General features: G+C 44.1%; 1 protein-coding gene across 9 annotated transcripts in view; it reads left to right on the forward strand.

Moving 5' to 3' along the window:
* The first annotated feature begins 957 nt into the window (after positions 1 to 957).
* The window catches only part of meis2a (Meis homeobox 2a), a 64,798-nt gene continuing 50,084 nt past the window's right edge, over positions 958 to 15,671 (forward strand). For 3 of the 9 annotated variants that reach the window (XM_037241027.1, XM_037241026.1, XM_037241029.1), the window contains exons 1-7: positions 959 to 1,876; positions 2,018 to 2,244; positions 3,184 to 3,325; positions 3,421 to 3,471; positions 3,550 to 3,600; positions 4,097 to 4,246; positions 11,899 to 12,013. In XM_037241027.1, coding sequence (XP_037096922.1) covers positions 1,865 to 1,876; positions 2,018 to 2,244; positions 3,184 to 3,325; positions 3,421 to 3,471; positions 3,550 to 3,600; positions 4,097 to 4,246; positions 11,899 to 12,013 — 748 coding nt within the window. In that variant the 5' untranslated portion in view covers positions 959 to 1,864. Of the gene's footprint in view, positions 1,877 to 2,017; positions 2,245 to 3,183; positions 3,326 to 3,420; positions 3,472 to 3,549; positions 3,601 to 4,096; positions 4,247 to 11,898; positions 12,014 to 15,671 lie in introns of all 9 variants that reach the window. The other 6 variants (XM_037241033.1, XM_037241032.1, XM_037241025.1 and 3 more) reach the window with 5 other exon arrangements.

Genomic DNA, 15,671 nt, shown 5'->3' on the forward strand with positions numbered 1-15,671 from the left:
ATCAGAGAACAAATCATTTTTAAAATTTAAAAATAAGCCGACACATTCGGCCAATTTGCGGCCATACCGTTTTTTGCTTCAACCGCATTTATTGTAAACACCTGCAAATGTGAATCAGAATAATCTTAACAAAAATCACCACAACGGTGGGGAAAAAAGATTTTTGTCAGCCATAATTTGGTTGTTTTAACAATCAAATGTGAATCGCAATCATGTTTTAAGAAAAAATCGGCGCAGCGGAGGGAAAACCAGAGCGCCGCCGCTGTTGTTGGTTGACTCTTTGAACGTCGTCTTGGTTGGCCGTGTTTTCAAAGACGTCACTACAAGTGGAAAAATGGCGCTGTGTTTATTGCGGTGTTTACTACGTTAGCCTCAAATTCATCATCATCATCATCATCTTATATTGGCCCCGGAGTTTCAAAAAGAAGTTGGTACACATGGAAAGAGTGAATATGGTGCGCGTGGAAATGTACTGCGCGCTCCATTTTAAAATGACGATGATCTATGCTCGCGACATCACAGCCACATGATTGCGGTTTACATTTTTACATGGGAATCATCATAAATGGTCACATTGATATTTTTACCACTTGCTAATATCAGGATGTGCTTTGAGTAATGGCTTGCGTTTCTCCATTTGAAGATCCGATTTTTTTATTTTCAATATTTGACCATCATAATGCACCTGTACTATTGCTTACTACTCGAGAAACAGTTTGTTTACCTTGAATGTTTGTGTGTGTGTATGTAAATGTGTGTATAATAATGTTCTTGTTGTGTGTTGCAGAAGTGTGCGGTGTTGCGTTGCTGTCCAAACGTGGATCCCAAAAGTATTTCGGGTGGGTGGGGAGAGAGTTTTGGAAGGTTGGGGGGGCTGGAGAAGAGGAGGCGAAGGAGGAGGAAGAGAAGAAGGAGGAGGGTTGGTTTGTCTACTACTAGTACACACGGTACACACACAGAAACACACACTCACACACACGCATTAGGAGGAAGAGTGGGTCTCTCCTCTCTCTCGCGTGGGAGAGCTCTTCGCCTCGCCTTGGCGCACCACCACTGGCTGGGGCCAGCACGCCACTTCCGGGATCCGTCATTGCGCTCGCCCACCGCTCGGTGCGCTCCGTGCGCTCGCTCACTCAGTGTGTTCGGAGGACGCGAGCCGGCCGCCGAGCTGACAACACTCGCTGACACTCATTCACTCACCAGCCTGCTACCAAGCCAGACAGCACCAAGCAAGCAATCAAGCAACGGACCCGGACAGACATTTCTTTTTTAAAAATTCTTTCCCTGTTTTTTTTTTCTTCTTCTGCAACCCTCCTCCCTCGCGGTCCGCTTGTGCAAAAAGTCCACACTCGGGCGAAGCAGACATTTAAAGGAGACAGAGCGGAGAGGACTTACAGGGGGGGGGACACCGGACTAACACGCACGGCACCCGAAAAAAAAACAAGAAGAGAGAGAGGGAGCGAGCGAGAGAGAAAACTTGAACATCATCGCCGAGCGTCATTCATTCATTACCTTGACAACCTCTGGCTTTGATTGACAGCCGGAGTGGCAAAAAGCCATGATAGACGCGACAGTTGACTTTACTCGCCGCTCGTTGACGGGCCAATTCTAAAACTTCAACCGTATTTTTTGACACTTTCGGAAAAAAATATTTTCCCTGGGAGGACAATCCGATGCGACGATTGCGGCGCGACCGCCTCGGCGAATAGGAGAATTCGCCCAAACAAAACAAAAAGTTAGTCGAAAATAAGGAGGAGGCAAGAAGAGAGAGCTGGATTTTTTTTTTCACGCGGACGAGAGGAATATTAAATATTGCACACACACAAAAATCAGCACGGCGTATTAAGGAGTTTCTCGGAGCCTGATGGCGCAAAGGGTGAGTACGGTTCCACTGCACTTCTCCGTAAACATACCACCACGTTTCCCGTCCTAACAACCACCAAAGTCAGTCGGGAAAAGCGCCTCAAAGTCCCATCGCTCGACGCTAACTTCTCCTCCATTGCGTCCGCTCCCGCAGTACGACGAGCTGGCCCACTACGGGGGCATGGACGGCGTATCGGCGTCCATGTACGGAGACCCGCACGCACCCCGGCCGCTCCCGCAGGTCCACCACCTCAACCACGGACCGCCGCTGCACGCCAGCCAGCACTACGGAGCCCACGCTCCCCACCCCAACGTCATGCCCACCAGCATGGGCTCGGCCGTCAACGACGTCCTAAAGAGGGATAAGGACCAGATTTATGGGTAAGGTGTGCATGCTTTTTTTTAATTTTATTTTTTTTTTTTACGCCGAGAATCCTTATTTTGGTCTTACTACAGGAGCGGACACTTTTGCAGAGTTTGAGGGAGTCAAACGCTTTTTTGCAGAAATAAAAAAGACCCTAAAATGTATGACGTAAAAACTTCATGAAGAAAATCCTCCATTTTAAAACATATTTTGTTGTTTTTATATTTTTAAAAAACTATTTTCTATCGTAGAATACAATACCAATGTCACACAAAGTAGGCGTTTTGGAATCTTCATTTTATATAATTGTTAGAAATATAGCTTTAAACGTACGTAAGATTCTAATCGCGTGCGGATTTTGTAAATAATGTCTTCTGCCCACTTTTGCCTGCAAAACTATCATTACGTATATGAAAATACACGGCTCGAAATAAGTAGTTTATAACATTTTATTTTACCTACTTTTTTAATTCTACAGTGCAAAAGCGAGTGCGTGAATGACCCGTGAGTTTATTTCTCGTGATTTAGAATGATATTTTCTACTGTCAACGCCGTACGTAAGTTTACAAACGTCCTCGGTGCTGGACAAATAAACACTAAAATAAAAGCAAGAGTCTTTTCTCCTTAATTCTCCCTGGCCGTGTGTATAAGTGTGTGTGTGTGTGCGCATTTCACTTTTGTGCTGCACTTCTCACGCTTGTCACGGTGCACTTACGAAAACGTCAGTCTCCGCCATGTGGATCAATGAGAGGTTAAAAATGTGGTTAAAAGAAGCTTATCATAATAAAAGTAAAATATTACCATGCAGGCTTTTAAAAGCGTGTAGATTTTCTTTGGGCAGGGGGTGTTAAAAAATGCAAAAAAAGATTTAAAAGAACTATTTGGATGCAAGCTCCGGAGTTCCCGACACGCTGCGCTGTGCTGTGCTCAGCCCGCGTTTACTCGCCCCTGTGCAGGCATCCTCTCTTCCCGTTGCTCGCTCTGGTCTTCGAGAAATGCGAATTGGCGACGTGCACGCCGAGGGAACCCGGGGTGGCCGGGGGAGACGTGTGCTCCTCGGACTCCTTCAACGAAGATATCGCCGTGTTCGCCAAGCAGGTCCACAAGCCAACACGAGCACGCAAATCGCATTTTTTAAACCCCAAAACGCATTCGGACTTTAAAACTAACTTGCTGTAATTGTTTACTTTTAGGTCCGAGCAGAAAAACCTTTATTTTCATCAAATCCAGAGTTGGACAATTTGGTAAGTCTACTTTAAAGTGTCCATCTCAACTAAAACATATATTTTTTAAAGTTGAATGCATGTTTCTATGTGTTCCAGATGATACAAGCCATACAAGTATTACGATTTCACCTCTTGGAATTAGAAAAGGTAAAAAAAAATAATTTCGGGAGGGGGGGGGGGGGTCTAATGTGAGCATGACAATGTTATTATTATTTTTATTTCTTTTTGTTTTTACCTCTAAGCTGGTCTCGTCACACGACGCAGCGGAATAAATAGTCATATTTAATGCAGGCCAGCTTAAGCAGCTCAAGTAACAATTGGTGCTCAATTAAGCCTCTTTGGCGCACGTTATTGATCCGCATGCACGTATCTGCTTTCAACTGCTGCCACTTAATACGCCCCTGCACTTTATTTGAATTTTGGATTATGATTTTATCTTTATTTGTCTTTTATTTGCTCGTGCTTGTTACACTTCAACTTGTTGCTGCATGTCTCGGGAGAATAATCATAAAGCACGGCAACAGTTTGTCTATTGTTTGCACCGCTACTTAATTGGAGTTATTCTCGGATCGCCTGGAGTGTTCGCCCACATCCTGGGGAAAAAAATAATAATTGTAATTGTATTATTTCCCCCCCCCTTAAGGTGCACGAGCTTTGCGACAATTTTTGCCATCGGTACATCAGCTGTTTGAAAGGAAAAATGCCAATAGATTTAGTGATTGACGAGCGGGATGGAAGTTCCAAATCGGACCACGAAGAGCTTTCTGGCTCGTCGACGAACCTCGCCGATCATGTAAGTGAACGCACCACTTTTCTAATGCGTCTCCGTGTGTGCGTGTGTGCGTGTGTGTGTGTGTGTGTGTGTGTGTGTGTGTGTGTGCGTGCGTGCGTGCGTGCGTGTGTGTGCGTGTGTGTGTTTTAAGTTTTACTTTTCTTATTGTTTTCTTCTCGTGCATTTGAGTTTTGAACGCATCCTCCACACAGATGATATTGATTTAAAATGTTGATAGTGTACGTGAACGCACCACCTCCGACTGTTTTGGATTTGTAATGTTTGAAGACGTTGTCGATGATTGTTCTCGTGTCTTGAACGCAACACGGCTGGTGAAGTCTAATTTTTGTTTTTAATTGTTTGGAACCTTGTTGATCTTGGACATGAACGCAGCGTTCTCTTGCTTCCTACGTTTTCTCATTGTGTGGAACACAACATGTTTTGTTGGCTCTGAATTTCTTTTAAGTGTTTGGCCTAGATATTGAGTCTTAAATGGTGTGCGCGCTCGTTTCTGCAGCTCGGATGTGCCGGTGGGGGTCAAAAGCTAAATGCGCTACAATAGCCTTAGTTATTGTTTTAAGTCCTTTGATTGGGTGCACTCATGCGGCCGTAATGCGTGTGCATTTGCGTGTTTGTGTGCGCGCGCACCATGGAGAGACAATTACGTGTTAGCCGCTAAGCTTTAGCTTTAGGCCACTATTTAAAATAAAGGAAGAAAAGGAGAAAGGGGGTTTTCCTCGCGAGGAGGCTGTGGGAGTGTTGCAAAGCTACTGTGGGTTGTCTCCGGAGAGGTACACGGAGGTTGCGCGCGCTTGTGCGCGCGCACGCTTGCCTATTGCAACGTGAGGCTTGAAGCATCAATGTCAAGTTCAGATTGCTTATGATGCTCCTCGCTCAGAGACCTTTCCTCCTCCTCCTGCACTGCTGCTGATGTTAATGTGTTTAATTGTTTGCTATTGATTACTCCTTCTTTTCTTTTTCTTTTTTTTTTTACACTGCAGTGTGCAATTCTTCCACTCAACCCTCTTTGCCTCCCCTTTTATGACTGGAGGCTACTGAATGCTGAATGCAATTATAAACACCTATAGTGCAGCAACGTCCAGTCCCATATTATTATTATTATTGCTATTATTATTATTATTGCTATTGTTGAGTCCATGCAAATTTATAGAACAAATGTTTTGCTTGCAACAAAGTCACTTAGTACATTATGCAAAGTGTGTGCTCCCATCTCTCGACTTGGGCTTCAGGCCTCCAACACACACACAGACAGAGGTAGACTATGGTGTTGTATTTACAAGGGTCAAGTTAGTCTATATTTTGGTCCTCTTTATAAAAAGTGGCCAAATCATGCATGGCATTGTTATCTATTGCAAATATTTGAATAGAGGAATATTTGCAGTGATTAGAATTCACAATAATGATTGGTATGTACATATTGTCAATAATTGCTCAAATCAGGTCAGTGAGGGTGTTTTGCGTTTAACAAATAGTGAACCCATGTTTACCTTGACTACTTATTACACAGCAACTCTTCATTTATATTTCTGCCACTTACTCTCTTAATAAGCTTTAGTCTTAAGGTATTAACTCACCCAATGTGGCCTTCGCATCAACCTGCTAAATAGTGAACACACTTGTAGCTTGAATGATTTATTAATTGTAATTCACATTATACCACACTTTTCTAATTATAATTCTTACACCCACTTACAAGAAGTTAATTTTAAATGGAATCAAGTGGATGAATTGCAAGGCTTTAGCTAGCATCAACTTGCCACATAGTGAACACACAATTGGCCTGATTCATTTCAAGTTCTAATCACTTATAGCACACCTCTTTAATTTACTTTTACAAATAGTTTGAAATAACATCAACTCATTGAGTGAATAAATTGTGTGGCCCCAGCATAAAGTTGCCAAATAGTGAGACAATGCGATACAAGTATGAGGTCATCAAATAGTGAGCCGGCATTTTGTTGTCGAGCGCAGTGATGTTTATTAACCGTTTCTAAAGCATTTACTACATTGTTATTAACTTTTACAAACACTTAATTAACCCCTATTTGAAGTGCTAGCTAGGAAAAAAGAGATCTGCAGGCCGAGACTCTCGTTTACTTGTCGGGTGTTTAAACTTTGAGGGATTTATTTCTCGGTCGTGACGCTGGTCAACTTTTTTATGGTGGCTACTTCAGCTAAAAAAAAAAGATGCTAATTGGAGAGCAATAAACACCGACGTAAACATCTCAAAACAAATAACAAATGAGGAACAAGTTAGTAATTTGGTCGTATTTCCCAATGAGTTGTCATCTCCAGTTTACCAAAAGAGGAGTCTGGACCTGAGCTGGCTATGCTAATTAGCTTCAATCGGGATCGCTCAGGTCCACTTTTCTCCGCTTTGCATTTTTAATCGGCCGTGCCCTCCCTGGGCGCTGGCGGCTCGAGTGGTGAAAGTTGGTTCTAGTGGAGATGATGAGGAGGGTACTTGTGTTTCCATGCTCCCCCCCCCCCCTCCCTCCCCTTTTCTCCTACCTAACATCTCAAGAAGGCACACTTTTTATTTACACGTGAAAGCAGCATTGTCTTGGGCGTGATTGAATTACGCTGGAGCGAATAAGAGGCGTTCACTGCCACTGTTGATTTGGGGACTGTCTCTGCCTATGGGGCCCACCCAGGACTCACCCCTCCCCTCCTTCTGGCCAACTCCATCCAGTGGAAAACGGGGTAAAATAGAGGCGTTAAGTCGTTAACATGCTCTCGGCCTGGCCTCTTAATGACATTTTTCGCTCGACTCTCCAGTGCCCGATTTAACGAAACACAACTAAAACGAATTGGATCCCCTCGCTTGTACTTTTGAGGACCTTGCAGGGTTCTCGCCGCTTTGTTTTGGAGATCCTTCCTCAGGGAGGTAGATAGGAGTTCCCATGGAGGTTACGCTCTTGCTTATCTTGACGCTGCATGGCTGGAAAGAGGAGGGGGGGTAGAGGGGAAGAGGGGGGTGGGTCTCTGTTTACACTGGATTTTCTGCAACAGGCCGGGAACTGGTTAAGACACGGTGAGCTCACTTGGAGGTTCCCCTCAAGTGTTGTAATGGACGAGTACAGCTTGGCTTTGCTTGTTTAGGGTACAAAAACAAGCTGGTATGTTCTGCATGCATGGCGATGATATCGCATTGATAGCAACATTATTTGAAGACTCTCAGTTACGTATGAGAAAAGAAAGATTTTCGTAGTGGTCTTGAGGTGAGCAAAAAGTTGGAATGTTGTCGTGATCTGTTAAATCTTTTGCAACATTTCTAATATTCTTCGTCAAATGAATTGATGCGAGAGTGCACCACACTTGTAAGTGCAAAGGGGATGCGTGCCCTAAAAAGTTTGCGAGAGAAAAAATGAATTTGACTCACACAAGCGAGTTTCAGTCCAGTTTTAAAATATTCCAATGTCCCGAATCAACCAAGTAAACAAAACGGCGCACCTATTTTTTTTTTTTTTATGTCTAGTGTTGTGTTGCTATGCAGTTCCATCTAGCCTTACATTTCCTATTTGATTAGGGCTCCCGGGGCCTGTTGGGAGCCATATCTAATCATCATGGCTGCAAGCAAGAGAGAGAGAAAGCAAAAGAGAGGCTTTACTCACTTGTTGCTCTCTGCGCACCCTCTCCCTGCACCTCTCAAAAAGTGCATTATAATGCAGCTGCCGCAAGGTCGTATACCGGACAACGTGCGCGGCGCCGCACAGATGTGAGCTGTTTTTTTTTTTTCTTTTTTTGGTCTTTTAATAGAACATTCGCAGGTAATGATAGACGTCTCTTCAAGTCACTTGTCTGTTTTTATGTGCACCACTTTATTAGGTGCACCTCGATAAAACTCCTCCGGCGAATCCCCTCGAGCATCATCATCATTACAATAACTTTTTATTGAAGGTGTTTGGAGAGACGCCTTGATTTATTTCGGGGTAATTTTGGTAGGCTGTAATTTGTCGTGTGCTGGCGCGTGACAGAATATTAGGTACACCTGTGCAAAATATATATATATATATATATATATGTATATATAATATAATTTATTTGACTGATTAGAAAAATTCCTCCTTTTTTTTCAATTGTTAATTCTATTTATTAGTTTACTCTTTCCAAAGTGTTTCTGTTAAATGGGATCCAACTTGTGCAGTGAGAAGTTGCCCTCAGCGAAAGTTTGCAAGTCACCCTCTTGTCAGAGCACAACTGTGAAAATGAATTATTAGCTGCTCACTTAAGAGATCCATTTATTCTTCTTCATAATTGGTGGAGGGGTGCACCTACAATTTTTGCAGCATGTAATTATGACCTTCCCTCCTCCTTTACGTGTTTGTCGTGTGGCAAGATGTGTCTTGAAATATCAGCCGGCGTTATGATTTATGACCCTTTGTGTGTGTGCGTGTTTGCACTCGTGTGTCAGCTGTTCTTTTCACGATCAGCACAGGATCCCTTTAACCTCTCCATGCACACCATCCTTCCTTTCCCTCCCTCCATTTCTCCCTCGCAGCTTTCAGGGGAATTGGAGGGAAATTGAATGACGCCGCTAAATCAATTTTCGCCAAAATTCCAAGGGATGCAGGCAAAGCGTGCGAGGCAGGTGTTTAGAAATGCGAGGCAAGGGATTTGTCCACCTGATTTTTTTATTTTTTTATTTTAAACAAATACTAAATCAAAAATAATCTATATTCTTTATCTTCTACAAAAATTAATAACAATAATAACTTTTGTTGCAGTTTATTGATTCACTTGTGTGAAACTCTTTTTCATGTATTTTGTATGTCCATATTAGTTTGACCGAGGAATGCACACCAGGATGTACAAATTATGATGCATTTAATTATTGACATTCAATTTAATGATGTAATTACTGTATAATTTTACAAAGTTACACTGCTGTGGTGCGCTACTTTTTTTAAAATGTGGTTTTTGCGGGGCCGTATGGCATTTCCATTGATTTCAGTGGGGTAAAGATAATTTGAGATACAAATGTTTTGAGTTACAAGTGTGGTCACGGGACAAATTAAAGCCCTAAGTCAAGACACCAGTGTAATTACAACTTGTATTACGACAGCAAAAGGCAACCCCCTTGAGACTTTGCTCCTTTTGCCCCCCCCCCCTGTGTGTTTGCACCCCGCCATCTTGTTCCTACGCTTTTGAAGACAATTAGTGCCGAGTACGTTTCTCTTAATTACAGCCTTTCTTGAGGGAATATTCGCCTCGTTCCCTGAATTTGCCCTTTTTGCTGTTGTTGTGCGCAGCGTCTGCCTGCCTGGCGCTCGCTCGCTCGCTTGTTGTGTAGATTGACTATTTGGCTGACACGCACAACTTGTTTGAACTTTATCACACCCACAGGGCCCGCGACAAAATGCTTGTGTATGTTTGTGTTTGCGCGGCGTCTGATGATGATGCCGCCGCTGCGCCCTCCGCTCAGAGAGGGGGCGCCGTAAATAATTTATGAGGGAAGCAGAAGAGGGCTTTTGTCGCACGAGCAAAGTTACAATGCCGGCTTGTGATGTGTTTTGCAGACAGGCTTTTGGATTACAGGTGAATTTAAAGAAGAACAACAATTTTGTTGTGGTTATGCTCGCTGGCTCCTGCTGTGTTGTGGTCTACGGGAAATAAACAAATTTTTGTTTTGAAACTGGGATCCGCAATCTGCAACCTTAGTGTTTATTAATATGATGACATCACACAAATCTGACAACCACCAGTATATAAGGTAGCATAAAAAAACAACAACAACCATCCTTTCCTTTTAACACCATTAACTGCAGTCTGTCTTTGAATTTAATTCAGTGGCGGCGCCATTAAAAATGACAAATGACTCCCACAATGATAGGTGAATTAAGTCTCATCGATTTGCTACATTAAAGGCCCCAGCAAGCCCGGCCGGCCTCACTGGAGTGCGGCCGACTTTCAGTTTTCCGAGTGGAAGCCGGTCATTTTCTTAACGGCTGAGCCTGCTGCTTAATTACATGCGAGCCGCCCTTCATCCTCCACGTGATGAAGACGCAAGCGGACTATTTTGGGTGAAGCGTCTCGCTTCCACGCGGCATTCCCACGAGTCGATCGAAAGCAACAACACGCTCAATAATGGAACGCCAATCCATGTGTGGCGCAGGTGACATTTTTTTTTGTCACCAAGCGACCCAGGCGAAATCTACGCAGCGATACAAGCTTTTTGTTTTTTTCGCCCAGTGCCATCCGGTGAACAGCTGACGCTGAGAGAGCCTTGAATGCAGGCGGAGGGGGCGTTGGAGGGTCTTGTGTAGTCATCTGCGCCGCCTTTACCAGATAAAAGGACCCTCGCTCGCTGCACAGCAGGACTCGGCACCCAGAGGAACCCGGCAGCCGCTCGTCTCATCGCCTCCATTTCCTCCCGCTAAAACTTGACACTAAGTGAGGCTGCCCTCCTCCAGGACAGCTCAATGTAGACAATGTTGCAAAAATATGTATAGGGAGGGGAGGGGGGGGGGTGGCATAGCGGGAACTGAGAAGTGGTTTGCGGGAAGCCTCGGTGCAAGGCAGAGTTTGTTTGCCTTGGGCTCCGTTCAAGGGCCCCTTGAGCAGCATCACTCACATTTTAATTCAAGTCGCCAAGCTTTCTTTTTTTTTTTTCCTTTTCGTGACATCCCTACGGTATGGCGATTTTCGGGGCGAGTGACGCCATCGGTCAGTCTGAAACGACGGAGGAAATTCCAAGCCGAGCCTGCCGTCATGTGGCACTGATAAAGCCTTTCCTGTAACAGCCCGAGTAGTCGGCTTCCTCGTGGGCTGGGGAAGAAGGCGAAAGAAGTCATCTTTAAAGCCAGTTGGCATGAAAACTTTGACACCATCGCCCCCTAGAATGAAATGAAATGCAGTATTTGTTATTAGCTGCTAAGCTAGGAGGGAGGCGTTCCAACGCTAACTGGCGTTATTGTTGGGCCTTGGCTGAGGCCTGCCGTTCTCAACCTGCATTTATGAAAGTGAATGTGTGCATCCGTGTGTTTATACTGCTCCCCTATTATGTCATACGTGTGCGTGCATATACGTGTGTGTGTGTATTCCTCGTGAGCCTCTGCGGGCGTGTGCACATTTTTGGCAGATTAGCAGGAGAATCACTGTCATATCTTATTTTCACTCCTGACAGCGGTAATGATTAATGGCGGCTGTGGTGTGTTTGGACGTCTTACCTCTGTATTTCGCACTTGACACGGAAGTCTCGCTCGGTAGTGATACAACAATAACAAAAAAAAAATGCTATAAAGTAGAGTGTGTGTCTGTTCCGACAATTATTCAGCAGAGCCCGTCGTGCAGGACGCCGCATTGCAAGAGTTCTGTTCTCATGAATTAATGAAGCGCTTTGATTGCACGATTTTGACTGATGGCCAGATGCTGCAGTGCTTGATTCTCTTTTGTTTGTCTTGTGTGTGTGTGCGTGCGTGTGTTGCCTGTCAATCAGGGTTGTGTAGACCTTGAGGTTTGAATTTTTTTTTGTCTACCATCCTAGAAAAGATACTTAAAGGCTTTGTATGACTGGCTACAAGTTAGCTAGCTAGCTGTCAGTGTGTATGCTATCTGTCAATCTTGTTAGCTAGCTAGCTAGGTAGACAAACTCATACTCATGTCCTTCTTTTCTTTCTCTTTTGCTGGTTTTCTCGATTGGAAAACGCCAGAACCCGACGTCTTGGAGAGACCACGACGACGCCACGTCCACGCACTCAGCCGGCACGCCGGGGCCCTCCAGCGGGGGTCATGCGTCACAAAGCGGCGACAACAGCAGCGAACAAGGTGAGTGTCTTGCCAAGACGCAATAACACAAACACACTATAGCATACATTCGTTATGTAGCCTTCATTTACAGTGGAACCCAAGGTCGCACAATTCTGAACGTTTAACCAAAGTGCAATGGATATAAAAAGTTTACACACCCCTGTTCAAATGGTAGCCTTTGTGAAAATGACCAAGATGAATAATTTTTCAAGTTAACCTGCACGACTCAATTGAAAAAGCCGCAATTAAGCGGGAAAGTAAAAAAAAAAAAAACACCTGAAATAATGTGGCTGCATAAGTGTGCACACCCTCTCTAATTTAACACATTTATGTTTAATGTACCAGATTCATCATTAAAACTAAATTTTAAAACTAAATATTAATTTAAAAAGTTAAAGGTTTTACAACGGTGACAATTTGACCCTGAAATTATTTCAATTCTCACAATTCCCATTGGGGGGAATTTTTTTTTAAATTGAGTACTGTGTGGCACCTAAGCTGTTCCACTGTACATGAGCATGATCATCAACAAGCAGAGGCTCTCAATCGCCCATTTCCAGCACTCCTGATGACATCCCAAACCATCTCCCTCCTTGTGCTCGTTTAAATGATCCCTTCTTTTGACTGGCGTCCATGTAAACACAGTCGCACCTAAAAATGAAGGCGCTTATCTGCTGTTAGCTAAACACCGTCGTAAAAAAAAAAAAAAAAAAAGCTTTCCAGAAACGTTGCTATTTCGAGAATCGAACAAAAGGTGGTGACTAATAGTGCATTTCTGCCAGTTCTTTCTCACATAAAAAAAACCCAACATTAAGTTTGCTGCACATAACAGCCTCTAATTACGCTTTAGTGTTATCTAACACACAACCTGCCAAACGGGAATAAAGCGTTTCACAACACACATATTGGAATGTGTTACAAATAGTGTGCGCCTCTCACACGTATGTGTCTCCATTCGGTCGTCACGCTCGTTGTCAATTCTGACGCGATCAAAAACATGTGCACCTTGGATAAAAGAAAAGGTTGATCACGCCTGTGCTTGCCTTCGGGCAGTGTGCACGCTTTTTGCACCAAATTTCATCCAACTGCTTGTGGACAGCAGAAGCAAGCATAGCCGTTGTATCGTTTTGCCAATAAGTGATCAAACATATTGACGGATGGCACGCTCTGCGGCGGGGCTGCCTTGAGACCATCTCAGACGAGCCATTAACCAACCGCAGACCTCTGTGGTCACCCGCATCCCGACTAGTCGGGCCTCAGGACCAGGAGATCGCTTGGCTACGACCGCCGGGAATGTTATTGATCCTATTATGGAGGGTTTTTCCCTTTTGGTAGAACTTAGTGCCATTTTTAGCTAAAGTCATGGAAATTCTTTTGGATTTATTATCTGAAGAGTAGACCAGATGCACTGCTGCATGCAGGAAGCAGAGAGCAATGTGGGGGGTGGGTAGATGAGGCAGGAGAGAAACAAATGCACTGCCTATTGATTATCTTACACACATAAGTACAAGTGACCTGTAATCCACAGAGCACTTATCGACTCCTATCCGCACCGTATCCAGTAACAGACGATCGATACGAGGCCAAAGACAGTTACGGTATGGCACTTTACGCCGGGCCAAGACCCACATCGGCGTCTCATTCACATTGACTGTCAATAATCATAATAATAATAATAACAATAATGAGAATATATTCAAATGCATGTTTAAAAATGGCTAAATAATTCATTTTATAAAATGAAATGTGGCTTGCTGCATTAGTAGATACAACAATTTTAAAATATATATATTTTAGTTTAATTAAAAAAAAAAATTGCCATAGATATAAACAGCATTTTCTTGAATTTCTAATACTGTTCAGTTTATTTACACCTGTCGGACAAGAAAACAACTAAAGTGAGGCACGTGACTCACCTCATTACGCTTTAGTCATTAGTTAGATTTAACGATGATATCACCGTCCATGAATAGCATGTCGACACCTGCATCCAAGTAAGTGGCAGAGAAGAAGAAGGAAAAGTAGGAAGGCTGGAAGGGCGTAAGAGGGGGGTCAGCTGATTTAATGGTCTAATGAGGCCGTCCTCCAGCCAGTTGTTTTGTGTGCGCCGGGCTCTGACCTTTTGCTCCGCTCGGGAGCCCCGCCGCCTCATTTTTCACATTCTTGCAATTACGTTAACGCTTGAAGCACTCGCTGACTCCCAACTCTGGCCCTTTTCCATTCTACCGCCCCGCCTGCCCCGCCACCGCTAGTACTACTCACTGCCCCCCCCTCCCACCTCCCACCTTTTCTATCTCCAGATACGTTCCCACATAAAATTTGCGCCGCGCGCTCTCGAGTCCGCCGAGAAAATGCGAAATGTACGCTTCGCCGTAGTAATGGGGTCTTTAACAGCTTGGCCCTTGTTAAAAGGGGTGAGCATGAGGATCAGACAGAATGGATGGGAGACGGCCAGATGGGCACCGAGTACTTTCTTCCAAGAGAAACATCCACTTTTTCATGCCAGCTACGTTGTGCCCCCCCCCCCCTTATATTGCGCAACATCATCTTTAGCACTCTACGATATTGCACATTTTTTTTACAGCAGTAACATAATTAGAAAGAAATCATGATAAATTAATGCATCATGATAATTCAATGGACATAGTGCTGCTCATTTTGCTATGCGCACCTTGGTCACAAGGGGGCAGTATAATACACACAGTTAATTTGGTAACGAAACACAGAAGAAGACTTCTAACTGAATTAATATTAGACTTAAAGTTTTGGAATTACCACAACATAGATGCTAGTTCCATTGCGTTGTGTGTTAGCGTTATGCTAGCTGATTGGTGGATGGTAATGAAAAAGAAAATGGCGCCATTCACTTAGAGAAGCAAAAAAAGTGCTCCACTTTCCATTTTATGGACATAAATAATCGAAGTATTTCTTTTCTGTAAGTGGCCCTCAGAGGGAAAAGTTTGGACACCCTTAGCGTAGCACCATTCAGTGCACTCATTCTTAGCTCGACCTCTCACATACTTGGGACCCGGGGATGCTCGCCGCCAGCGCAATTCACCTCCGCCCGAGTCTCAGCATCAAGTGTGGCTCTGAAGTGGTGCCAAAAAACAATTAAACAAGTGTGCGAGCGTGTTTTGCCACCTCCTCCAGGAGCCGTTTATTGCCGAGCGTTTCAACTTGTGGCGGTACAGTAGCCCAAAAGGCGCATAGAAATATCGTATTCATGCAAACACCCGCATGTTTGAGTGACTCCCTTATGTTGTGTAGATAAACAAAACCAAGTGGATCGGACGGCGCATCATTTTGATTAACGGTCTTTTTGGACGGCGCCCAAGCTTATCTCGCGGCAGGGAGTTAAACTTGATGAATGTGCGCTCGTCTCCCAGCGAGGTGCCCGCAATTGTGTTAGCGCTGCAACGCTCGCTGCACATTTGACAAACACCCTCCGACATACTCAGACATGAACGCTTAATCCCCAAACGCTGATTCAGAAAGGTAGGCGAGCATCAAGTCCACACTTGTAATTATTAGCTATGCATGAAGACTTGAGTGGTGAGTGAAAGCTTTTTCCCGTAGTGGAGAGAAAAAAAAAAAAGGGGCAGAAAGCATTTTGTAGCATTTTCTCCACAATTGCACAATCCCCACGCTTTTGTGGGTAGAACGACTCCCTGGAGGG

Source organism: Syngnathus acus, chromosome 22 (genome assembly GCF_901709675.1).
Source record: "Syngnathus acus chromosome 22, fSynAcu1.2, whole genome shotgun sequence".
In the NCBI taxonomy this organism is placed as follows: domain Eukaryota; kingdom Metazoa; phylum Chordata; class Actinopteri; order Syngnathiformes; family Syngnathidae; genus Syngnathus; species Syngnathus acus.